This window comes from Mustela erminea, chromosome 5 (genome assembly GCF_009829155.1).
Source record: "Mustela erminea isolate mMusErm1 chromosome 5, mMusErm1.Pri, whole genome shotgun sequence".
Classification (NCBI taxonomy): domain Eukaryota; kingdom Metazoa; phylum Chordata; class Mammalia; order Carnivora; family Mustelidae; genus Mustela; species Mustela erminea.
This window is the reverse complement of record NC_045618.1, coordinates 61855496-61882081: the sequence shown is the minus strand read 5'-3', so window position 1 is coordinate 61882081 and position 26586 is coordinate 61855496. Positions and strand designations below refer to the sequence as shown.

General features: G+C 41.6%; 1 protein-coding gene across 3 annotated transcripts in view; it reads left to right on the top strand.

Moving 5' to 3' along the window:
* INO80 (INO80 complex ATPase subunit) overlaps positions 1–26586 on the top strand; it is a 136272-nt gene that overhangs the window by 83508 nt on the left and 26178 nt on the right. For all 3 annotated transcript variants that reach the window (XM_032343327.1, XM_032343326.1, XM_032343325.1), the window contains exons 25-27: positions 7798–7938; positions 13177–13402; positions 17509–17636. In XM_032343327.1, the coding sequence (XP_032199218.1) occupies positions 7798–7938; positions 13177–13402; positions 17509–17636 (495 nt within the window). The remainder of the gene's footprint in view (positions 1–7797; positions 7939–13176; positions 13403–17508; positions 17637–26586) is intronic.

Here is a 26586-nt window from a genome sequence, read left to right as displayed (position 1 = left end):
TTCATCTTCAACAGGAATTCATTGCTCATAAGCCCTAGGTCCTTGTAAGCAAAATTTTTTTCATTGTAATCTCTGTTGTATTCTGTATGTTAGATTTTCATTTGATTTGCCAACTTAATTCTTAACTATGTAACCTTGATTATTTGTGAAGAGATGCTATTTCTCCAACTCCTTGTTTTTCTTTTGTGGTCCTAAAAAGTGGAATAGCCTTGTTTTACTATGCAAAGTAAATACAAATTATGTTTCAAAGTTTTGATGAAAGTGGGGCGCCTGGCTGGCACAGCCAGTGGAGCATGCAACTCTTGACCTTGATTGTGTAAGTTTGAGTCTGCGCTAAGTATACAGATTACTTAAAAAAATAAAATCTCTGGGGCATCTGGGTGGCTCAGTGGGTTGAGCCTCTGCCTTCGACTCAGGTCATGATCTCAGGGTCCTGGGATAGAGCCCCACATCGGGCTCCCTGCTCAGTGGAGGGCCTGCTTCCCTTTTCTCTCTAGGCCTGCTGCTCTGCCAACTTGTGATCTCTCTCTCTGTCCAATAAATTTAAAAAAAAATCTTCAAAACAACAACAAAGTTTTGATGGAAGAACATAAGAGTGATTCTGTGTTCAAGATCAGTTTTTAAAGGTGAAATTTGGGGTATTCTTTTTTTTTTTTTTAAAGATTTTATCTATTTATTTCACAGATAAAGTATGGAGAGCACATGAAGTGTGCAATGAAGTGTGACAGTCAAGTGCAGCAGGCAGAGAGAGAGGGAGAAACAGGCTCCCCATGGAGCAGGGATCCCGACGCAGGCCTCGAACCCAGGACTCTGGGATCACAACCTCAGCTGAAGGCAGATGCTTAAGCACCTAAGCCACCCAGGCACCCCCAACCCTTTTTAAAGATTTTATTTATTTATTTGACAGAGGCACAGAGAGAGAGGGAACAAGCAGGGGGAGCAGGAGAGGGAGAAGTAGGCTTCCCGCTGAGCAAGGAGCCTGATATGGGTCTTGATCCTAGGACCCTGGGATCATGACCCGAGCCAAAGGCAGATGCTCTACTGACTGAGCCACCCATGTGCCCCCTACTCTTTATTTAAGTAATCTCTGTGCCCAACATGGGACTCAAATTCGTGATCCTTAGATCAAGAGTAGCATGCTCTCTTGACTGAGCCAGCCAGACACCCTTGGAATTATTCTTGAGTAGATAGACCTGAGAGAAAGACAAGGGGACATGCTAAAATTGGAAGCAAGTGTAGAATTCTTTCTCTTGTACTATTCAAGTAGTCATTTCAAGTAAAATTCCTTTGGAGCTACCAAATTAGCTTTGAATTAATTTTTCCACATGCAGCTTTGTCCTTTTATTGCAGAAAAAAATTCTTCATTCTCTTCTGTGCCTTCATTTGTCTTATAATGAATAGTAGTTATTGTTCCAGTAGGTTGTTTCCTAAATACAGCTTCCTATCATCAAATCCAGGTAAACGCTTTGTTCTTATTCCTCTGAGAGGACAGGTAATGAGAGTTGACTAAGCTACATGTTGTCATCTTGTTCCTGGTAAGCTACCTCAGACCCCATACTACTGAGTCATTTGGTGGTCTAACCCAGTCCTCACCGCATTCTTTCCCATTGTGGATATGAATGAATCTAGACAGTGAGAAGCACTCTTTCCAGAGGTGCCTATAAAATCTTAGTTTTCGCTCTGCAGTGAATGTTAGGTTTGAATTTTGTGTTACAGAGTTCAAGGAAGTCCTGTTCTCATAATACTGGCTTTAGGATGATATATAAACATGAAGGAACTAAGGACTAGGCTAAGGACACAGATCAGATGACACTTTTGGGGTGTTTTAAACAAATTTAAGGCCTTTTAAACTCTCTTACTTGACATGAATTCTTGTCTAATATTTCTTTCTTTTGTGATGCTTGTGGAATAAAAGCCAGCATGGTTCACTATGTTCCTCTTAATTTTACTGTGCTCCACCCTGCTTTATTGGTGAAAATTTTAAGGAGGAGTAGTAGTGGGGCGCCTGGGTGGCTCAGTGGGTAAAGCCTCTGCCTTCGGTTCAGGTCATGGTCTCAGGGTCCTGGGATGGAGCCCCATATCAGGCTTTCTGCTCTGCATGGAGCCTGCTTCCCCTTCCCCCTCTGCCTGCCTCTCTGTGTACTTGTGATCTCTCTCTCTCTGTCAAATAAATAAAATCTTCCAAAAGAAAAAGAAATAGTAGTTAGTTCAAATTTTTCATAAATTCATTCGCACACACCTCCTTCGCTACCGTGAGCTCTGGCCAGAGCTCCTTTCTTGTACAGATTTGTAGGGGCTAATGTGTTTCACACATACGAATCTTTTTCTTTTTCATCTTGTTTTACTTAGAAGAATAAAGACAAAATCCAGAATCTATAGGATATATCCCATGTAGTCATCTTTTGGGGGAGGCAAAACAGATTTTATGCTATGTCCAGTTAAAAATGATGATTGGGAGAAGCAGAGTACAAGGTGTTTCCAACTTTTCGAAAGTTCAAGGTTATAACACTTGGCTTTTAAGAAAGACCTACATTCGTACCCATTTCACTTAATCAAAAGAAATCCGAAGAGGACTTTCATTTTACACACACACACACACACACACAAAAAAAAGGCAAAAAGCAGAAATAGCATTCAGCTATTTGGCACTGAGCCACTACAGAACTGTGTGCACTGGAGCAGTGGGAATGGCACCGCTGAGCCCCTTCCCCAGGAACTATATTCAGCGTTGACCTGTCATGGCTTTGAACTGTGTCTGGGAGCATCTGTACTTTATCTCAATTTATTTTGTGCATCTGTTAGCAAGGTGTGTCCTGAGGTATCAGAAAAAGAGTTTATTTTTTGGGGTCTAGGAATGCTCAAAATATTTTCCACATAGATTAATGGTAATTGCTGCTTTACTTTATGCTATTTCAGCTTCCAAAAGTTTGCAAAGGAATTCTCTACTTTTGGGGAACAAGGGAAACCTGTACCAGTGTTGATTCCATCTCCTTTATCTGTTTCAGTGAAACTGTTGCCATGGTAATGGGCCACTTAGGCATCATGTGTGTCAAAAGCTTTCCAGCTTTCCATACTCCCCAGCTTTTGTGAACTAGCTCATAAAAATTAGGGGCAGTTCAGATTTTGTAATTTAAAATATACAGAAGGATCTAAACATGAAGAATTGTTTTTGAAAAAAGTGATGTGTGTTTAAGTTGTAAACACTGTTCTCTGTTAAATGCTTAGAGAGCTTTGACTGGCTATTGATGAAGAATCCCAACCAGAAATTTTCAAAAACTCATCTGCTGGATGTTAATTTGCAACTGTAGTATCTATATATGACATTATTTCCTGAGATCATGAAAGCTGCCAACGCCCCTTGTGGAAAGCTCTGAGAAGCCATTGTACTCGGGTTTTCTGTGCTTTATTTTCTCTCTTGTTTGGTCACTTAAAATATCTGAAAATAGAAGCCATTTAGTCTAGCAGTTGATCTATAAACAGTACACCCTTTCATTTAAGGTGAGACCTTTCCTCACAGACAAATTTTGGAGAACAAACTGATGATTAGCAGAGGGGAAGGGAGTTGGGGGAAGGTTGATGAGGATTAAGGAGCGCACTTGTTGTAATGAGCACTGGCTGATGGTTGGAAATGTTGAATCACTATATTGTACACCTGGATCTAATATAACACTATGTTAACTAACTGGAATTATTAAAACTTAAAAAGCAAAATAATAATAATAAAGTGAGACCTTTTCTCTATACCTATGTTTGATGTATTTAAGAACAAAAGCAGAAAATTAATTTTCTGAGTAATGAAGACCTAATGGTTACAAATGTTCCTTTTAATTTTAAACAAGACATGGAGAGTAAAGTATGCCCCTTGTTAAATGGGTAAATCGATATCTGAGGGGAAACATCTGTGTGTTTTCTGGCTATACTGTGGCAGGAAATTTACAGCTGTGGGGTCTATCATCCTGCCCTACTTATTTTTGATTGAGACTTTTACATGGTATCAAAAGACTCTCTACCAAAGCCTAACTTCTCTGCTTTGTGTATATTGTGATTGTGGTAGCAAGACACACACAGCTGCCAGTAACTACAGGGTAGAGAGGACACTCAAGAGCCTGAGGACGGGACACCACGTTATAACCAAATCCTGTCTGTCGTAGTGTGACTTTGTTTCTTTTGTTCTAATTTGTTCTAGGCCAAAACAGACTACAGCAGTAATGAACCTTTTCTGTCACTCCTTCACCTGTTCACTCAAGCATCTTATGCAGTGGCGGTTAAGGTGTTCTTCATGTTCTTCTGTGTTAAGCATTAAGTTTTCTTGTGTATAGCAGTGTCTAGTAGTTCATGTCATTATGTGAAGGAAATGTGGGTAATGTGGTATTAAGGACTACTTGTAAAGGAAGAATGGATGAAGCCAGTGTTAAGAGAAAATAACACAAGAAAGTATAGATTGAGTAAAATATGCTGGGGGTGGTCAGGGTTTCTCTTAAGCTAAGGCTGTGTATGAGCATTTTGAGCGTGTGAATTTTTTTTAAATCTAAGATCAGAAAGCTACAAATCACTTTGCTGTTAGTGACTTCCTGTGAGAATACTATCTTAACCTATCTCATGTAAGACAAGTGAACATGTTTTAATTTGGGAATGACCACCCCCGGAAGTAGAATTATCATTAGACTTTTTCCAGAAGGGTGTTACAAATAACATACTGTGTTAAAAGAACTCCCTGCAGTGAATGTTATAAATCTTTTTTACCAGTAACTATAACGTTGAAGAGAAAATATTTGAAAGAAATGTTCATTCTTTCATCTTTTGCCTTTATGTTCTGGGAATGAAGTAAACAGGCTTTGTTGAATTTTGCCATTTGAAAATACTTCAGTTGAGCGTGACTTTAAGAGATCCCTGGCAGAGACATTGTTTAGTTACTGCTCTCTGGAAGTCAGTAAACAATTCAAGGTCTTTAGGTCAGCTACTGCTGCTGCCTCAGCCCCCTGGGTGGCAGTAGACACCCTAACTAGCAGTCCTGAACTACTACTATAGCTCGATGACAGGACCAGTAGTTCCTAGACTTTTATCTCTTCTCCTCATCCCCGAGGAAGCGCAGGGGACCTTACCACCAATAATAGGAAATGTGCTTTTGGAAAACAAGAAGACTGCCTTCATCTGTGCATAGGAATAGGATTTTTTTAGGTGTATGTTCTTAGCTATCCAGTATCTAGTATTGGAAGAACAGATTGATACCCGATCTACTCCTCACCCTGGGCTTTGAGAAGGTAGTGGACATAAATATGTAGGGAGGCTGGTGAACTTCAATGCAGATGCTAGCCAACATAGAGATCAGAATGCAGATATTGTTGAAAAACTGTCAGAAGGATAAAATTCTTTTCTAGGTAATGACAGGGACATCATCTAGAGGAAAGTATTAAACATGACCAAGCTATGGGGGCCCAGTGTTGTAATAAAGCATTCTAAAGACTTCCATACAGTGTGGTTAGAAACCACTGGAGAGGGGCACCTGGGTGGCTCAGTGGGTTAAGCCTCTGCCTTTGCCTCAGGTCATGATCTCAGGGTCCTGGGATCAAGCCCTGCATGAGGCTCTCTGCTCAGCAGGGAGTCTGCTTCCTCCTCTCTCTCTGCCTGCCTCTCTGCCTACTTGTGATCTCTGTAAATAAATAAAATCTAAAAGGAAAAAGCTTTAAAAAAAAAAAAAAAAAAAAAGAAACCACTGGAGATGGCCATCTCTCCTAGAAACAGTTCAGGCCTTTCAGTTTGTTAATGACCATTATTCAGAAAATGCTGATTGGTTTTGGAAAACAGATTATGATACCCATATCCTGCTAGACAACTCAAGATGGCTTCTCTCAAAGTGTGATCCTGAAGAGCCCATTGACTTTGGGAAAAGATATCTACTGAACAATGAAGCCTTGAAGAGATTTGATCCTGGAAGCTTTTGATACAGGAACTCTAACTATGATTCCTCTGTATAGCCCTGGTTACTGTACATCTTGCAGTTTTCTTGACCTTATACTGTATAAAATTTGCCTACCTTGTGTATGGTTATTTAGGTTCCAACCTGCCTTTTCTGAGAAAACAATAAAGAAAAAAGTGAAATAATCAACAATGAAAATCCAAAGTTAAAATTTCTAACATTGCACTGAAGAAAGAATTGCATCTGCAATAAAGAACACTGCATCCTTTTTAAAAAAAAAAAAAAGATTTTATTTATTTTGAGAGAGACAGACAGATAGTGAGAGAGGGCACTAGTGGGGAAGAGAGGGAGGAGCAGGCTCCCCTCCGAGCAGGAAACCTATTGAGGGGTTTGATCCCAGGGCCCTGGGATCATGACCTAAGCCAAAGGCAGGCACTTAACGACTGAGCCACCCAGGCGCCCCAGCATCCCACACTTTTAAAAAATCTTCCGCATGAAAGCTTATAAACTGAAGCTTTACTGTGAGCTTTTAGCCCATTAACATGTATTGATAAGGTAATATAAAGGGAGAATTTCTGGTTTTTAAAAAAGTGGTCAGATAAAGGAGCTAAAGCAATATTGTTACCTTTTCCTGACCATTTGTATTGATGTCACTGAATAAATGAAACAGCTAACCTTTCTAGAACTACAGTTGACTCTTGAACAACATAGGGGTTAGGTATGCTGACCCTCTCTGCAGTCAAAAATCCACGTATAACTTTTGACTCCCCAAAAACTTAGCCACTAACAGTCTACTGTTAACAGGAAGCCTTACCAATGACATAAACAGCCAATTAACACATATTTTATATGTTACATGTGTTACATACTGTATTCTTTTTTTTTTTTTTAAGATTTTATTTATTTATTTGACAGAGGGAGAGAGATCACAAGTAGGCAGAGAGACAGGCACGGCGGGGGGCGGGGAGCAGGCTCCCTGCTGAGCAGAGAGCCCGATTCGGTGCTTGATCCCAGGACCCTGGGATCTTGAGCTGAGCCGAAGGCAGAGGCTTAACCCACTGAGCCACCCAGGCGCCCTGGATCCACACATTTTAAACCCATGTTCTTCAAGGGTCAACTGTACACTGCACTGTTAATATACACGTGTGGTACTAAACAGATGTGCCTTATGCCTGGCTGGCTCAGTCAGTAAGTAGAGTATATGACTCTTGATCACGGGGTTTTAAGTTTGAACTCCACGTTGGGTGTAGCAGATACTTAAAATTGTTAAAAAGCAGTGCACCTTGGGGATGCCTAGGTGGCTCAGTCATTGAGCATCTGCCTTCAGCTCAGGTCATGATCCCGGAGGCCTGGGATTGAGCCACATCGGGCTCCCTGCTCTGTGAGCCTCTTTCTCCCTCTCCCTCTGCCTGCTGCTCCCCCTGCTGTGCTCTTTCTCTAACAAATAAATAAAATCTTGTTTTAAAAAAATGCATCGAAGAAAAATTTAGAAGGAGATATTGGCCATCATGTTTTTAATACAAGATGTGAGTTTGCATCCATGGTATAACAAATGAACCAAACTCCCCACCCAAGACACTGTTTTATCTAATTAAAGTTATACTCTAACTATTTATAATTAACAGTATCTCTTCCAGAAAAAGGTAGAAATTGGAAATGCCACTTGCTTACGGTATATCAATAAAACCCATGTTTTTAAAAGTTAGCATGAACCTTGACTATATTATACATTTGGTTCTAAATACTGGTTTATTGTTTATTAGAATTAATATTCATGAAAAAGAATGTTTAAGTCAGTTATTTAATATGTGACATTTTTTCCATTTTGCTTTCATTAAACATACTTGCCAATGGCACTAATTTGCATTCTTGTCTTGTAGTCTCTGGTTTTCAGCAGCCACTGCAAAGCAGTGAGTGGCTACTCAGACCAGGTCATCCATCAGCGGAGATCAGCTACCTCCTCGCTTCGTTGCTGCCTGCTCACTGAACTGCCATCTTTTTTGTGTGTGGCCAGTCCACGAGTAAGTGCCACAGGAGGGAAGAGACAAAATAGATGATAATTAAAGAAATAAACCAACTTCTAAGAGATCTATTTCTTAAACAATTACTTTAAGCTCTTTGGACCTTGAGAAACGTAAATCATCAGTATTTAGAAGACACACATGGTCCTGGCTTTCCCAAGACAGTGCTCCTCCCTTTAAATTACATTGGTTTGAGAATTGTATGGTAGATCGGAATGGCTTCTTTCCCTGACCGTGTCTCTCCTGTGTCGTTCCTCTCGTTTAGTCAGGGGCTCTAAACTACCATGGGAGCAAGCCATCTGTCAGGTAGATTATCACTGAACAGCAGGGTCAGGGACAAGGGAATATTTGAAAAGGAGAGGGAGCCATTTGTTACCCGCATTGAGGTTTTTGAGGGTTTTTTAGAGGAGGGGGTCAGATTGGGAGGGAGATTTGATCTGGCCTTATCGCCTCAGTGCAGTCTTCAAATAATAAAAGGAAACATAACACTCCAGCATCAGGAAACTTCTTAGCCTGGTGTTCTCTCACTCTTCTCAGCAGCTCTGCCTGGCCTGTGATTCACAGGTATGTTGCCTCTGAAAAGTGACTGTTGTGCTCTATTCACCATTCAGCAGTCTCGGTTTTATTTGCAGGTTGGGAGCAGTTTCTCTTATGGTTTCAACTTTGAGCACCTGTTAGATCCTTCCTAACCCTCCTTTTATCAAAACAGCATACTCTGTGGATTGCCAACAGCATCGCTGCAAAGGTTCCCCTTTGCACAGTGCTGTTTTTTACTCTGCTTACCTCTTCCATTCTTTTCTGTCGTTGATCAGAGCTAGACAGAAGCTCTCTTACAACTCTGAACAAGTATGTGAAGGGAGGGGGCAGAGTAGAGATGCATCAGACTCTGTGGTTAGAGCAGAGAACAAGTTTCAGTCTTCCTGGCTCATTTCGTTTTTGCTCTAAGGAGCATCTTTCAGTTAGCCAGGAAAACTCTTAAAGAAGCCGACATTACTTACCCTTCTGTGTTTTACCTTCTTTTCTCCACTCATTCTAGAAGGTCTGCTGTGTTCACAGTTCTGTTTAAAGAAGGTGGATCCTTCTGAATCTTCCTTAGTGATATTTTTCTGTCATTATTGACATCAGCTTGCATTCTTTATTAAGATATCAAAGGTCAGAATCTGGCAGGGGTCCCAAGAAAGTTGATGAATGGAAATGAGATGATGATGGGACTGAGTCCCATTGACTCCTGCCTGCCTTCCCTTCTTTCTGCTGACCCTGTACTACATGAACTTGATTTGCGGGCCACTGTCAACTGTGATATATATTAGCTATCTAAATAGAAAGTATTTAGATTTTCTATATATCCTGTTCTGCCAAAGCATTTTTGGTCTTGGAAGCTTTAGTCAATGCAGGTAAATGTACCCTTTCTAGAACACATCTAAAGTCAGGTGCTTCTATAGAAAGTGGTCTTTAGGTCACATAGTTGTGTGGTTCATTTCCTTCTCACCCTTCCAATCTGATGTGTATACTGCGAGGCCTGACAAGAGGAAGTCTAGATTTCAGAGAGGGATCTAGATATTTTTACTTCTTATATCCCTAGTGATTTATAGAGCCAATTAAAAATTGAGCTGCCTTGGGCTGTCATTGCATTGACAGGCATGAAGATTCTTTTTATTTATTCTACTCAGAGCTCTCTGGCCAACCACTCTGAAGAAGAACCCCCTTCTCCCAACAGACTCACACATGGGATTCCCCAACTGTACAACTGAAGCCTTCTTTTCTGAGGAGCCCAGAGTCGAAACTGTCAGCCTGGTGCTGCTGTTTCCCTAAAGAATAGTAAATAGTGACTAGTTTGAAGAAGGCTCAAATAGCATAAAGGTGGGGTGACAGGAAGGGAACAGGAGAAAACTTTATTATTTGGCTGAAGCAGTCTGCCCTAGCACCTTCCGTTCCTACTCAGCCCCTCTCTCCATAATTATTATAGAGTTTTTTCACATAGCAGGTGCCAGACCTGAAATAGGAGTAATTACACCATGATTATATGGACAGGAAGAGGAGTTTTTAAAAAGTCTGAATATTTTATACACTCATCCACAAGCTTTTACCTTTCAGATCAGGCCTGGGGTGTGAATAATCCTGAGATCCTTGATTGTCTTATATTGATTTCTAACCCATCTGTGGTAGGGAAAAACTGACTTTCTTTGAAGTCGGAACCTTTGAGCTGAAACAAATTAATGTCCCTGTCTTGTGCTGTGGAAACTTTCAGGGTCAGTTCTAGAAGAACTGTGCCTGCCACTATGGAAGGAATTATAGGAGCTGTTTTCTTGTTAGCTGAAGAAGTAATTCTGCTGGGTAAACTAAGACCCTGGAGTTCATTTTACCAAAAAACTGAAGCGCTTGGAGTGGTCACGCTTGCTAGAGCTAGAGCAGGAGCATACATGTCCTCAGGAAGGACGCGCTAAATGCTTGAGGAGACAGCCCTTGAAGATACTATAGTTTAGGAAGTTAGTGAAGCAAGAAGCAGAGGTTAGCTCATGTGAGACTAAAGGGAGTATGCATTTCCATTTGTGGGGAGGGAAGAATGGTGTGGCATGCTTCATCTCTCCCTGCTTCTGAGCAATCAGGAAGGCCACATGGGGTTAGAAGAATGGGTGGAGGCCATTTATGAGAGAGTTGACTTGGGAAGCACAGTTTAATTAGAAGTGGACTTGTTTGCCTTCTCTTAGACCTCATGAGTTCACTGCTTGCGTACTTATGACATGACATTCTGTGATTTTTGCATATATCTTGATCCAGGGCCCTTGCCAAAGAAGCTTATCAAAACATTAAAAAATATTTCACTAAGAACTGGGCCTCACATACCTCCTAGTTTTCAATCCTGGACTTGGAAGGATGTCAGCAAAATGAATTTGGAAAATAGGTGAAAGTTTATAACTGGAGAAAGTTTTGTTTTTAAACTGTGTAAGAGTGCCTAGGAGTGAGTCTTAGGCAAGAAAAACATTTTGCCTGTGTCATTGTTCCCGTCTTCCTTTGTGCTGAGTTTTTAGCTTTTGATTTTTCATCTGGAGAATCTGGGCCCAAAGTCTGTATGTACGGATTATTGCTCTTATTATACTATTATTATTATTTTAGAGAGAGCACATGCATGAGAACAAATGGGGAAGGGGCAGAAGGAGAGGGAAAGAGAATCTTAAGCAGGCCCCACTCCCAGCACAGAGCCTCATGTGGGACTCCATCTCACAACCCTGAGATCATGACCTAGCTGAAATCAGGAGTCGGATGCTTAACCCACTAAGCCACACAGGTGTCCCCCAAAATCTATATAATTCCATTACAAATTCTGCTTTTCTACAAAATAAACAACAAAAACAAAGCAGTTATCTCTGAGTATAAAATTGATCAGTGTGAGTATCTTGTTAGAAAAGCGTAAATATGATTTACTCCTCCAAAAGTATATATACTGTATAGAACCGGTCGTACTTCTGTAGTCTTGCTGTTTATATGAGTGTTAGGAAAGTACAGCCACTATCCACTATTGACCATGCAGTTCTGGGACTCATACCGTAGATGGTAGATAGCTGCTGAGTTACTGCCAGCACACAGTACAGCAGGAAAATCCAGGTTTTATCCACCAGTTTTTAATTTCTGTCTTCATTTGTCTATGTTCAACTTTCTGTGGGAAAAAGGAATAAACTGGAAGCAAGAGAACAAACTTCTTTTGGAATGTGTAAAGATTCCAACAACTGCTTCTCGTATTGTGTGTGAAATGGGTGTGTGAGCTGTCGGGTTTTTGGAGCTTTGGAGCTTTGGAGCTGCCGGGGACACCCGCTTGCTGTGACCCCTCCCTGTAGTTTTGTGTCTGGACTGTAGATGGCACTGTTTTCTAGCAAACTCAGTTCAGCTTCATCTCTGAGCCAGAGTAGAGGACGCTGTTGTATTAGTAAATCATGCTCTTTCTTGTTTTGGTATCCTCTAGTCTCCAGCAGAGGCACCTGCAGCCCTGTAGTCAGCTAGCTGACTGTTAGTGTACCCCAGGGCAGCATTAAGACTTGGCCTGAGGGGCCGTGGTATTCATTAAAAGCCTAGAGCTATTGGCTTTTCCTTTAGACCTTCTGGATCAAAATCTGCACTTTAGATAAGCTCCCAAGAAGGTTCTTCTACATACCAAAACTTGACAACCATTCTATTGCCCTAATGATTGATGGGCATGAAGATAGAAAAGCTAATAGTAAGATACATTTTCCTAAATGTCTCTCTTCTGGGAAATCATAGCAACAATAAAACTAGCTAACTAGGTACGGCCCGTGTTCTGTGTTCCGATCTCACTTGTTCCTTATACCCAGTTTCTCCGCATTCTTGGTCTTGCTCCACAGTTTTTCTGAGCAGTTTAGTGCATATAATGGGACTTTCGCATTTTTATCAGCCTGAGCATGCAGATAATCACAACCTCCAAATTTCAACAGAAGGTAACTCAGGCCTCTAATCAGGTGATTTCACAGCTATCTGAATACACAGATGCTTATTAGAGTAGGAATAGACCCAAATCACTTAAAGGATTAAAATGCCTGTTTCTTAATTGGCGAGAGCCTTCTATTCCATGGGGGCGGGGGTGGGGGGCAGGCAGCATTTCAGTGTTGTTGCACCTTGTGGGGAGATGAGAGTTTGTGCATAGGCCCTGTTCTAGCGAAGAAATGAATCCACCACTCTCTGGCAGTATCTTTCTCCACCTGCTTCCACCGTATCCCATCTTATGGCCTAAAAGAAAGGTTCTCTTATCTTTCATTAGGCTTTTCAGTCAGCAACCTGGTCAGGGAAGAGGAGAAAAAAGTCTTGATAAACTTGGGAGCTTTGCCACAAAACCATTAAAGATCACTTTAAATGCACCAGGCCAATAACCCTTTTTGTTCTTTAGTAATGACTGTGTAGCTCCAGCTCCCTTCCTGATCTTCCCATCTGTGTATGGCTACTAGAACTTGAAGTGGCAGAGTTGGATCAGGGATCTATAGAACCATGATAGAATCATTCCTGACCTAGTATCCTAGTTTTTCTGAAAACTCCAGCACTCTCTGGATCTTTAGCTTGCTGCAGATTCATGTTGTAAGTAGTTGGCCTTTTACCTGGACCAGCTCACTAAGTCAGTTATTAGGGGCAGCTTATTTGTTAGGACAAACTAGCCTGAGAATTATCCACATTTATCTACAAAGTTGGGGTGTAGGAAATGTGCAAGAGCTGTCTCACATGACTATCTCACTGCAGGTTACCGCAGTGCCATTGGATTCTTACTGCAATGACCGCAGTGCAGAATATGAGCGGCGAGTGCTGAAGGAAGGAGGGAGTCTGGCAGCCAAGCAGTGTTTGTTAAATGGGGCCCCTGAACTGGCAGCAGACTGGCTAAATCGACGATCCCAGTTCTTCCCAGAGCCAGCTGGAGGACTGTGGAGCATCAGGCCTCAGAATGGCTGGTCTTTCATCAGGATTCCAGGTAAGTTCTCTGTTCTTGTGGAATGTGTTCCCAGCTCTGGCAAGGGAAGAGGAACCGAGGAGATACTCCATATGGTGGCTTTAGATACTTGGAAGTGCTTGGGATTTGTTTCCTGTTTTGCCCTTACTAACTTCATAGGTAAAAATACTTGAGTAATTTATGACTTAAGAGAGAAATGTTCTTTAGATTTGTGCTTACGTACTCTCCTTTGACGAGCCTACAGCTGAGAAAGGAATGCCACTCTTTAAAAAAAAAAAAAGAGCTGGGGAGAGTAAAGTTGGTAGGAAAGGCTCCAGGTCGAATGAGTACAGTTGTCTTGTGCCATTGCCAGTAGGGTGAATGAGAATGTCGTCACTTCAGAAAGCCTAGTTGAAGTAGCATAAACAGTGTCCTGCACGGAGCACTAGAGATCTGAATGATAACCAGAAGAAAAACAGTGTGTTTTGTGCCAAAACGCTAGCAGATTCCCAGACCTCCTAGAGTCAAGGTCGAGGGTTGAAAGGAAACTAGGTTTTCATCTTTGCTTTAGTGAGACTACTTTTAAGGAAACTGAACACAAGATTCCTAGGCTTATGTTGCAAACACCTGCTAGCAGACTAGAGTGCTAGTTGAGGCCTACCACGTTAGTTTTGGTCGTCCAGATTCTCTGATACTTTGATTGTATTCTTTTTACTGGATATAATGAAAGCAAATTTGCGCTGAGTATTCAAAAGAGAGAATCTGCCAAGTGTCAAGGGACTTTGGGTCAGCCTCATCATAGCTGGGATTGGAAGGTGCTTTGAACTAGAAGAATCCATCCTGAGTTTATGAGAGCAATATAATATGTGGCCTCGTTGCAGACTTAGAACACCTGAAAGCAGTGAGTGAAGGTGTACTGTTGGAAAACAAGGGGGAAAGCCCACTTGTAAAGCAGGCCTGGTTAGTAGTGGGAATAGAGGACTGAAATCCAGCAGGTCTAGAAACCATTGAATCCCAGCCATAAGATGAGCACAGGTGTTGAAAGAAGCAAGACAACATCTTATTTCTTCTTTCTCCCTTCTTTACTCTGGCTCCTAAGTTCCCAGTACAAGAGTAGAGGGCTTATTGCTGGCGCTGTGGGAATCTCTTGTGGCTTTTCCTGTTCTTTGAAAGAAAAATGGACCTTGTTTAAATAGCAGGAAGTGTCTGAGTTCTTTTCACATCGATAAAAAGCACCAGCCTCACTGGCTGTTTACTGTGAGAACCAACCAGCTCCTCACTGACCCCATTGTGCTCTGTAGACTAGCTGGGGCAGGGCAGCGAGGGGTGGGGGGATGAGGGGTCACTGGAACCCGTGTTTTATCTCTTTTTGCTCTATACTTTTATATTTTCTGTTTCCTTGGGAAGGATTGGTTCCATTATAGTCCCCGAAAGACCAAAATCTCCTGGATTTCACACCTTGAATGCATCTCCCTGTTTCCCCAGGAGAAGGATATTTATTCCTTTCAGAAGTCTTCTCTCCTTGGAAAAAGGAGGTATTTCATCTATTAGCCTAGTTTTACTGCCATGGAATATACTCATTTTGTCCCTAAATAGGCTCTTACACTGTGGCCAGTTAAGAAGTTGTGTCTAAGATACTTTAAGCCTGTACTATAGGATTGTGGAAGATGTTGCAAGAAAGAGGATAGGTCTGTACAACACTTTGAGATCCTGTTTTAAAGTGAGGTTGGACTTGGCACAATCAGCCTAATTTCTAGGGGATTGTGCTCTTCTTGGCTCTGTGCCCTACTTAGCAACAGGTGGTGCTGTTGTCCAGTGCAACTTCGGTAGCTCCTGAGAAATTGAGTAATGGATGCTAGGCCTGAAAGATCCCAGTGTGTAGAGGGAAAGAAACCCGTTTTTTTTTTTCTGCCTGTCTTTGTAAGGACAAGTACTGGGTGATGAGTTAACATGCTTAACGGAGAAGCAGAAACACTGTTCGTTGCTTCAGTATTTAAAGGCTATGGCTGCAATCTCTTTCTGCTTAGTCCTTTTCTTCCAGGGCAGTCCAGAGAAATCCAGTCCATCCACTTTCACTTCCCACATACACGGTAATAGCTAACGAGTGCCGCTTTTGCTTCTCTCAGGTGCTTCGAAGTTCTGTGTGCGTCTTTGTCTCTGAGCCGCCTCCTCTTAGCATCATTCATTCTAGTTAGCAAAGGAAAGGAGATGTGGGAAGCAGGGATGTGTGAAAACTATTGAATCACAACTTTGAGATGAAGCTTCTCAAAATGCAGACACTAGACTGATTTACATACGCTAAAATATTTGTGTGGAGGGAGTAGATGTGAATGGAGAGGGAAGATAAGTAGTCTGCAGAGATCCGATGAACCTAGCTTGCGCACTCTTCTCAGTGATGAAAACTGTATGTGGGCTTCTCTCTTTTTTTTCCACCGTCCTGCGCTTTTAATGAAAAAAGAAAGAAACTTACTGTCTAAAGCTGATTGGTAGCCCTATGGGGAATGCTTAGGAGCTATCAAAATTGAGGGATCCCAGGGAACCCAATTAAAAGAGAAAGGTAATTGTGACAAGAAAATGTTGAAGTTGTTAGGAAAGCATTGCCGCCTGATCAGACTTGGAATTCATACAGGCCTCCTTGTCTGGTGCCAGGGACAGGGCCTAGCATTTGGTTCTGTCCCAGCTGCAGTCGTTTGATTGTGTTGGTAAGGAGATCAACAAAAAGAAGAGCATTTCAGTAATCTAAACAGGACCAAACAAAGAGGCTGAACAAAGGTGTGTGTGCCACAGTGTTGGGGAGGGGGTGGTGGAGGGAGAGATGTGGCCTGGCAGCGTTCCGAAGGTGGGAAAAGGCAGGCAGCAGTGCAGAGGAGTAAACATCCAGGGCCTGTGGCTTTGTAGCAAAAACAGAGTGGCTGATGATTTGTTATGGTGCTGTCAGCACATCCGTTCTCGTTCGGTTTATACAATGATTACGACTTGGCAAATGGTGGCGAGAACAGAGAAATACCCATTGAGAACTCTTGGATTGCTCTCAACAGTCAGCCTCTGCATTCTGAGGGGGGAAAAAAACGGGTTTGAACCCAGAAATTAGGGATAGACCGTACGTTTTTTAACAGTTCCCTTTTTTACTTTTAGTGGTTAGTTGTCTGTGTTGTCTCTCTATCCTTTGTGTCTCCTTTTTTACATCCCATGACCACTTCCACATATACACTTAAATCTCCCGGCCCCTTCGGCCTCGTTTCTTCCCTCTCTTAGTAGCAGCGATTGTTCAGGGCATGTTTATGGACCAGTCTGCAAACAGGAAGCTCTACTTCCTGAAATGTGATGGGAGTTGAATGATACTGAATGGATAAGATGAAAATTTGAGAGCTAAGTGCTCTGTAAAGATCTCTGGCTAAAATGCTTTTTTTTTCTTTTAATGGGCTGAGGAAAGAGAAAGCACGAGTTAGTGAGTAAAAGCAGCTTCCATTTCACAGAAACCCAAAGTCAGTCCTTCTGAGAAGCTGAACAAACTTTAGTGTCTTTATTAAATTACAGTTTAGGATAATGATATTTACCAGCCAGCCTATTCGAAATCATCCAGGAGAAGGAGTTTGTATTTACACAGAGGGGCAGGAATGGATATGTGTATTTGGATTTCTCGATATTTAAGTGTCTCCAGAGACAGGCAAAATAGCCTTTGTTTCTCTATATTCTCGTGCTTTCAGGAGGTGTAAACCATTTAGCCACAGAACTAGCAGAAACAAATATCTAGAGATAGGATGAAGAAGGAAAAGCAAGTTTCTCAGGTCACCTAGAGCAGATATGACATGGACCTCACTCTTAGATGTCCATGTGTACCTGCTGTCCCCTGAGTAAGGACATGGAGCAGGGAAACTTTCAGTTTTCTTAGCAGCAGATATCTGATTGGGAACTGTCCTTTGGAAGGGAGCCTACACCTCCCCCTTTCAGGGTTCTTCTTCTCAGAGCACTACTGGATCATGACTTAACAGTGCTGTGCATTCTTCTCTAGAGTTACTTTCCTGCTCTTGGGATGACAAGCACCCTGGTTGTAGTAATTTTGGCTGCATACAGCTTTGCAGTGAGTGATTTTGCTGCTTCAATTAAATACAGTTTCCCCCTCCTCCCCCCCCTTTTCTTCTCCCCAGGCAAGGAGAGCCTCATCACTGACAGTGGAAAGCTGTATGCCCTTGATGTCCTCCTGACTCGGCTCAAGTCTCAAGGACATAGGGTCCTTATCTACTCCCAGATGACCAGGATGATAGACCTGCTGGAGGTAGGAGAAGGAACCTTGGGGCCTAGGACACCTTGACATTTAACTTGCAGGAATCATATGTCTATGACTAATGTCCGTCCTGCTTAATGGGAACCCAAAACTTGTCTTTGTGATTTTACAGTGTGTAAAGTGAGGAGAAGCAGCTCCTGGCAGATCTGAGAATATGCAAAGGACTTTTACCTCCTTCCTACACCTGTGAAATAGAACGTCCCCTACTCCTTCCTTTACTAGGGAAGAAATTCCCTAATTTTAAAGGAGAGCAGAGTTAGGAATTACTTAAGAAGTCCTCTGAAATTCTGTATGGAAAACAAGACTTAAGATTAGTTCTTTGTATAGAAAACCAGCGAGCAGCTGTTCAGCCTGACTTAATGTAGTGGTCTCAGCTTGACTCCATATTGTGTTCAGCTGGAGGAACTTTAGCAAATACTAATGTCTTGTCCCATCCTCAGAGATGGTTATTTAATATCTTTGGAATGAGGCCTAGGCATCAGGATACTTAAAAAAGCTCCTGAGGTAATTCTCACAGGCCGGCAGAGTTGAGAACCACTGGGTTATGTTGAAAGATACAACTTGTTTGACTGTGCAGGGCAACTTCTGTTTCTTCAGTTAGCTGTGTTGACGTTCCCTCTGCTTTCTTGTTGTCTGAGTGGAGGTTAATTACTTGATGGAGAGGAAGTCATGGACATGGAAATAGGAGAGTGAAACTGAGGACAAATAACCACAAGCCACCAGAGTTAGAGTTTAGAGCTAGAAAATTGAAAAGCTGGTGGTCGGGGGGCTAAAGCACCTGGATGTAAGTAGTATATAAATATTTGCATGTTTTTCCATGGGCTTTTTATAGCTAAGGCTTCATATTCTAACCCTGCTACTCCAGGGAGTAGCTGGTAGTAAATATGTGGAAATTGGAGCATAATTATCCCTATCTAGGAATAAGGGAGTAGGGATCATATCAGCACAGAAGGAATGAAGGGCTAGCATAGGGAAGAAGTTTTAGGTTTCTGGAAGCCAAGCCTGGCTTACTGAATTTCTCAGTCAGTAGTTTGGTAATGCCTTAGCAGGCTCTTTTTAATAATCTGGCAACTTCTTTTAACATATTTGAGGTCACTTTAATCACTAAGTTTGGCATTTAATACAGTGTTTAGTCCCTCGAATGCTGTCAACAGGCTGAACTATCTGTTTTGTCCTATGAAATAGGTCACCTATTTCTAAATGATGGAAAAATGCTTATTGCTGGCTGTAAATCACTGTAAGAGAAGTAATTAAGCCTCTGTGTTTGCTGCAGATCTTACCTTGTGTTAAAGGTCCTAATAGCAGTAATCCAAAATAAAAGGACTGCCTGCATCTTTAATGTTCTGTTCAAACCAATTGATGTCAACAGCCCAAAAATATGAGTAACTTTCCTTCAGTGGGGCTTCTCTTACATAAAGTGCACTTGCCTTGTCCTGAAGAGTCAGGGAAGTACAGATCAAGTAGTGATCTCGCAGTGCTGTGAATTATAGAAAAAGCAGTATGCTAAAGACTTTGTAAGAGAAATGATCTTTTTTTTTCCCCAAGACTATGTCAGTGTATTTTGGAGTCCTAAAGTTGCTTCATATTAAAGGAAAGTTTAAAAGTAAGTGGGGTAAGCTACCAAAAAATAACTGGCTCTGAGAGCTGAAGGGGAGTGTAGATGGTTTAAATTTGATGAATCCTACATTTTAGTTCTTCTTTCTATGTATTACACCCTTCTAGGTACTCCTAAATGGTACCAAAATAAGTGATTCAAAGTATGATAATGAGCTTTGTTCAGGATGAGAGCTGTAAACCCTTCCCACCAGGGGCACTTCCTATCTCTAATCCAGCAGGTTCTTCGGAGAGGTTTGTGGGAATGCGGACAATGTGGGTAGGTTTTACAAACATGGCAGCCTGAGAACCTGCTCTAAATATAGTTGCATCTCTCCATGGGGAATTCGAAATTAGGGAAAACTGAATTTCACAGCTGCTGACATTCCTTAGCCGTATGAATAACATGCATCTAGAATGCTGAAGCCAGAAAACATTGCTACTGTTTACATGTTTTATTGAAAACCTAAAGTGAAACTGTTGTCTAGTTTCTTTTTAACACTATACTATTCTTTTTCCTTCAACATTACATTTCCTAAAAGTTCATTTGTCTTTCTTTTTTTCAGGGGGGAGGCGTTCTGTTTATTTTAATACTGTTTACTCAAATGACCCAGAGTCTGTATTTCAAGAGGCTGGACCTCAAAATTTATTTTGTGGGCATGGAGTTAAAATGCCCACAGTGTTTAATATATGTCTAATCATTTATTGAAGTGTAAAGGTATTGTGGATCTTATGGCAGTGCAGGATTAGGTCTATATTTCTTTACCTTTTCAAAGAGTTATTCTGGGGTTTGCTTTGTTTTCAGATTTTACTTACTTATTTGACAGAGAGAGAGACAGCGAGAGAGGGAACACAAGCAGAGGGATCGAGACAAGGAAAGCAGGCTTCCCGCAGAGCGGGGAGCCTGATACAGGGCTCCATCCCAGGACACTGGGATCACGACCTGAGTCAAAGGGAGACGACCTGAACCGACTGAGCCACCCAGGCGCCCCTGGGTTTTTTACTCATTGTCATAATAGAAGCTTTCAGTGTAAACATTCATTAGAGTCGTGTTTCAGCTTTAAAACATGACCTGGCATGTGAACCTAAGAATCATGTTATAGAAAGGCCCTTCTGTATAGATGCTTTCCCTTGAATACGCTTGACCTTGCTTTAAAGGTCAAAAAAAAAAAAAAAAGAATACCTTGACTCTTGCCTTGCCTCTTCATTCTCAATGTGTTGGGGGTTTTGTTTGGTTAGTTTTAGATTTAAAAAAAATTTTTTTTTGGTGATGCCTGGGTGGCTCAGTGGGTTAAGCCTCTGCCTTCGGCTCAGGTCATAGTCTCAGGGTCCTGGGATTGTCTTCCTTCACCTTGGCTCTCTGTTTATTTCTAGGACTCAGAAAAACCAAAATACGGTAAAAATCCACATACTTCTGTATGACCAGTTTTCTATTTGGGGAGAAATACTAGTTCTGGGCACTTAGTATTTGCTCAGTATTTTTTTATGAAGTGATTGATAGCCTCTTTCTCTTGGGCAAAAATCTGACTTTAAGTTTCTTGTGAATATATCAGATCTTATTCCAAATAGAATTCTGTATTCAGAAATGTCTTATTCTTTCCCACGGTATCCAAGTACTGTTTCTAGATAGGGGATAAGAAAGCAGACTGCTAAACTTCCAGGGCCAGGAATTTTTAGTGTGCCACAGGCAGAAGTCAAAGCCATAGATAGGGGAGGATATGCTAGATCCCTAAATGTTATATTACAGATTTATCTTATATTTACTGAGTCATCTGTAGGGTCTTTGCTGGTGGGGGTGCTCTGGAAGCAGACAGGACCTCTCTGCAATTGAGATGATGGTGTCCAGCTGGATGTCAGACAAAGCTTTTCCTACCATCACCATTTTTACCCGAGTTTGGAACTTTTCACCCCCTACCACCATATTCTGACAGTTGCAGAAAGCTTTTAACTCACTACAGATGACTTATATCATCTGGGTTGTCTCATTTGAGGCTCAATCCTGTTGGATCAAGCAGCTGAGACTCTAGTTGAAGGAAGTAAGTGTCAGTATTTTCTCTGAATACTAAAGTACTTGGAAAGGGTCAACCACCTGGTACTGTATGTGGTGTGATTGTTAAGTACTGAAACCCAGACAAATTTTGTACTACACAGTGTATGAGAATAGTACAGGTCAGAATTAAATCCAGATAATTTATAGCTGATGATGGCATTTGAGACACTCGGTTGTATAACTTACCTGTTCAGCAAGTACCTCACTTGGATAGGATTCGTCCAGAATAGACCTTCTGTCATTCATAAGCTGCTTTCTCTTAGAACTCCTAGTTACCTTCAGGAGCTGTGATTCTGAACCTACCGGGAAGTTAGGTTTGCTCTAACTGCCCAAAAAAAAACAAATTGGGCTCACTGTTAACTAGCATTTTGATTAGACTTTAGGAACGAAGGAAGGAAATGTGTCAGCTTACAACCACATTTATTCTGTTTCATTCGTTTCTATTCAGGCCAAGCATGAGCTCAGCACATGTGAATATAGGTTATAGGTGAATATAGGTTCGTTTCTTTTCAGGCCAAGCATTGTGCTCGGCAGATGTGAATATAGGTTAAATGTGGTCTTTAATTTGAAGAAATGTATCTAATGGAGGTTATATCACACACACACAGCTGTCAAGTGTACTCTGATACTAGAGCCCAAAATGAACCATAAACAGAGCTGAAGATAGCAAGATGGATACCTTTATTTCTAACTGGATCGCTTGAGGGAGGGTTCCCATTGATAGTGACTTCTGACCTGAACTTAAATGGAATTTTAATCCTCATGGAGAAAGGCATTCCAGACTAAGGAAGCCAGGTGTAAAAAGGCACAGGGATGGGAAGGTACAAGACATTTGGGACAGACTAGCTCAGTGTGACTGAAGCATATGGTATAGGAGAAAAGGGAATAACACATATAGGGTGAAGGCAGATTATGATTGACCTATATATGCCTTGTGATTAGGTCTTGCTCCAAAAGACTCTTTGTATTAGATAAGAGAAGGATGGCTGCCATATTTCACTCATTTGGTATAATTTGCTTGGGCAACGGAGAGGTTATAATAGAGACTGAGGGGAGCCTTATTCTTTGCTATTGATATACCCCAAAGATGGCAAGTGGCATGTCCAGGAAATAGTTAACACCAGGAGGAGGTTTGTAGATCATAATGAGTCTTTCCCCCAAACTGTTTGGGGAAAGTGAAATTGGGTTGAAGTGAATAGCAGAGGCAGCTTTGAAATAGAAAAGAAGACTCAGAACGGAAGGCTCTTGTTAGAGATATACAAACATTTGCCTTTATTTTTTCAAATGCCCAATTACCCTTTTTCCTGTGATGATAATGGATGGAGATTATGGATATGTATTAAGAACCTTATGTGGGGGGCGCCTGGGTGGCTCAGTGGGTTGAGCCTCTGCCTTCAGCTTAGGTCATGATCTTGGGGTCCTGGGATGGAGTCCCGCATCGGGATCTGTGCTCAGCAGGAAGCCTGCTTCCTCCTCTCTTTCTGCCTGCCTCTCTGTCTACTTAGGATCTTCAAATAAATAAAATCTTTAAAAAAAAAAAAAAAAAAGAACCTTATGTATCTTCTGCCTGACACACCACAACCACCTTTTTTCCCCTAATGGTGGTGAGCTGCTCTTCCATGTGGAAAGCATTAAAGGGTTAAGCTGGGGGCTCTAGGCACCAGTTAACTTGAGTTCTAGTCCTAGCTCCATTACCCACTACCTACATGACCTTAGAGAACTTACTTAACATCTGTACGGTGGGAGGGCACATTACAACACCTGTCTTAAAGATGACTATAGTGAGGATTAGATAAGCAAAATACATAGAGAATAGTGTTTGTCACTTAGTAAATGCCCAGTAAATGCTAGCCACCATCACCACCACTACTGCAAGATGAACCTAGTACCTTTTAATTCACCACTGAGTTGTGTGAATGTTTGCTTTTATTTAGTGTACTTTATAGGAGTGAGAGGTACTTGTGGAAAGTATTTTGAGTTATACTGATAACCTCTGCAGCTACTGCTTTACAAGTAACTTTACAAGGTACTTTACAAGTAACTTACAGATAGGATCCACTTCTCAAAGTGTATTTTAAGAGTGGTTTTCAGGGGTGCCTGGGTGGCTCAGTGGGTTAAGCCGCTGCCTTCGGCTCAGGTCATGATTTCAGGGTCCTGGGATCGAGTCCCACATCGGTCTCTCTGCTCAGCAGGGAGCCTGCTTCCTCCTCTCTCTCTGCCTGCCTCTCTGCCTACTTGTGATCTCTCTCTGTCAAATAAATAAAATCTTTAAAAAAAAAAAAAAGTTGTTTTCAAACTAGTGGTGTGGGGTAGAGGACAAGAAAATTAGGTAGAGATTAAGCAGGTGGGGCCCTGGGCTCCCCCTTCTTCATCAACCAGAATAGTAATGCCTTTTTTTGGTAAGATTTTATTTATTTATTTATTTGACGGAAATTACAAGTAGGCAGAGAGAGAGGGGGAAGCAGGCTCCCCACCGAGCAGAGAACCTGATGCGGGGCTCGATCCCAGGACCCTGGGATCATGACCTGAGCCAAAGGCAGAGGCTTTAACCCACTGAGCCACCCAGGCACCCCCAGAATAGTAATGCTTTTTATCTATTTTATATTAGAGGGGTTTCTTTCTTTCTTTCTTTTTTTTAAGATTTTATTTATTCATTTGAGAGAGAGAGTGCATGCAAGCAGGGGCAGAGAAAGAGGGAGAAGTAGACTCCACTGAACAGGGAGTCCAATGCAGGGCTTGATCCCAGGACTCTCAGATCACGACCTAAGCCAAAGGCAGATGCTTAACTGACTGAGCCACCCAGGATCACTTACAGGGGTTTCATATAAGATTTCCCTTGGAAAAAGAAAAAGTTCCAGTGCTTTTGAAATAGTATAATGATGTTGTTCTCCAACAATGTTTCTCAAACTTAAATGTACTTACAAGTAAGACATGTTAAAACACAAATTCTGATTCATTAGTTATGGGGTGTATCCCTCAGTTCTGCATTTGTTTTTGGTTTTTTGTTTGTTTTTTTTATTAAAGTAGGTTTCCTGCCCAGCATGGAGTCCAGCACGACCTCGACAACCCTTGAGGTCAAGAGTAAGATGCTTAACCGACTAACCTACCCAAGTGCCCCTCAATTCTGCATTTTTAACAAATTGCGGGTGTTGCCAGTGCCGCTTATCTGAAGGCCATGCTGCAGTAGCAAGATTCCGATGGACCCCGTCCTACCTTCTCTTTGTAGTGGTGGTTCTCAGCTGCAGATATAGGGTATCTCTTGCACTCATCTTTGGAGGTTTTTAAAAATAAACCAGTCTGGGCCCTATCCCAGACCTACAGAGTCTGAGTCCCTGGGGTGGGTGCAGGCACATGTATTTTTAATCCCGGTTGAGAATCACTACTCAAATACCAAGAGTACATCTTGTCCATAACCCCTTTGGCTTCTTCAGTAATTTTTAAAAATAGTATCTAATAGGACTCTATAGCTCTCGAGACTTCCTAAATGTTAAAAGCCATAATTTTTATTTTATTAGTTCAAGCAGTATTAGAATTTACTTTGGTTAGTATTTATTGATCCCACAAGAATCCACTTGAGAGTACTGATGTTTGTATTTATTTAATTAACGGAGGATACTAAATTATGAGACAGCTGGAAGAGGAAGAAGGTCTCTCTTTGGTTTCTCTTCTCTCTTTGCTGCTTTAAGTGGAGTAAAAAGAATTGCTTTACAAGTCTCCAGGAAATTTAATCATACTGATGTATCATTTTCTAAGTCTTTGCTAAATACCAGAAGGGACTTGGGTGAGAGATATCCTAGATGTCTAGAGAGTACCTTGTGTAAGGAAGGACTGGATAATGGTTCGTCTTTCTCTTCCATAAGCCTTCTTTAATGAGGAGTGCTAAGCATGACAAAGTTCCGGCAGACCATAGTAAAGTCATCCAGCAAGTGGTAATCAGCCAATAGTGGTTCTCAGACATGGAAATGAACTACAGGGAGTTGGGGCATGACTGGGAATGTTTAAAATGGATCTTAGAAAATGTTACGATATAGGGGCACCTGGGTGGCTCAGTCATTAAGCCTTCTGCCTTGGGCTCAGGTCATGATCCCAGGATCCTGGGATAGAGCCCTGCATCAGGGTCTGCTCAGTGGGAAGCCTACTTCTCCCACTCTCTCTGCTTGTGTTCCCTCTCTCTCTGTGTCTCTCTCTGTCAAATAAATAAATAAAATCCTTAAAAAAAAAAAAAAAAGAAAAAGTTATGATGTAGAGATTGTTAAATGGAGAGATGTACATACATATATATGTATATATGAGATAGATTTTTAAAATAAATTTTTGAGGGGCACCTGGCTGGCTGTCAGAAGAACATGTGACTCTTATTTCAGGATCATGAGTTCAAGCCTCATGTTGGGTGTAGAGATTACTTAAATATAAATAAATAAATATTCACAGTTCGATGACTTAACAATTTATTGTCAGAATTTGTGTTTTGATTTGAACAAAATAGAATTTGACTTTATTCTTTTTTTTTTTTTTTTAAAGATTTTACTTATTCATTTGACACAGAGAGATCACAAGTAGGCAGAGAGGCAGGCAGAGAGAGAGAGAGGAGGAAGCAGGCTCCCCGCGGAGCAGAGAACCCGATGCGGGACTCGATCCCAGGACCCTGAGATCATGACCTGAGCCGAAGGCAGCGGCTTAACCCACTGAGCCACCCAGGCGCCCGATTTTGACTTTATTCTAAATCTTTAGATTTTTTTAGATAATAGGGAAGCTGAACTAAGCATAGAAGTGGGCACATATCTTGAAATTAGCATTTGAAAGAAATGAGGCGTTTCTTTCCAGATTAAATTAGTATCCTTTCTAAACCACCCAGAATTTTTATTTATTTACTTTAAGATTTTATTCATTCATTTGACACAAAGAGAGATCACAAGTAGGTAGAACAACAGGCAGAGATAGAAGGGGACCCGAGCCAAAGGCAGAAGGCTTAACTCACTGAGGCACCCAGGCGCCCCATAAACCACCCAGAATTTTAGAGACACATCTAGAATAGCTTTGGTATAGCCAGAATTTTTTTTTTAAGATTTTTTTATTTATTTGACAGAGATCACAAGTAGGCGGAGAGGCAGGCAGAGAGAGAAAGGGAAGCAGGCTCCCCACTGAGCAGAGAGCCTGATACGGGGCTCGATCCCAGGACCCTGAGACCATGACCTGAGCTGAGAGCAGAGGCTTAACCAACTGAGCCACCCAGGCGCCCCATAGCCAGAATTTTTGAATGAATATTGGATTGCTTTTTTTTTTTTTTAAATCCCTGCC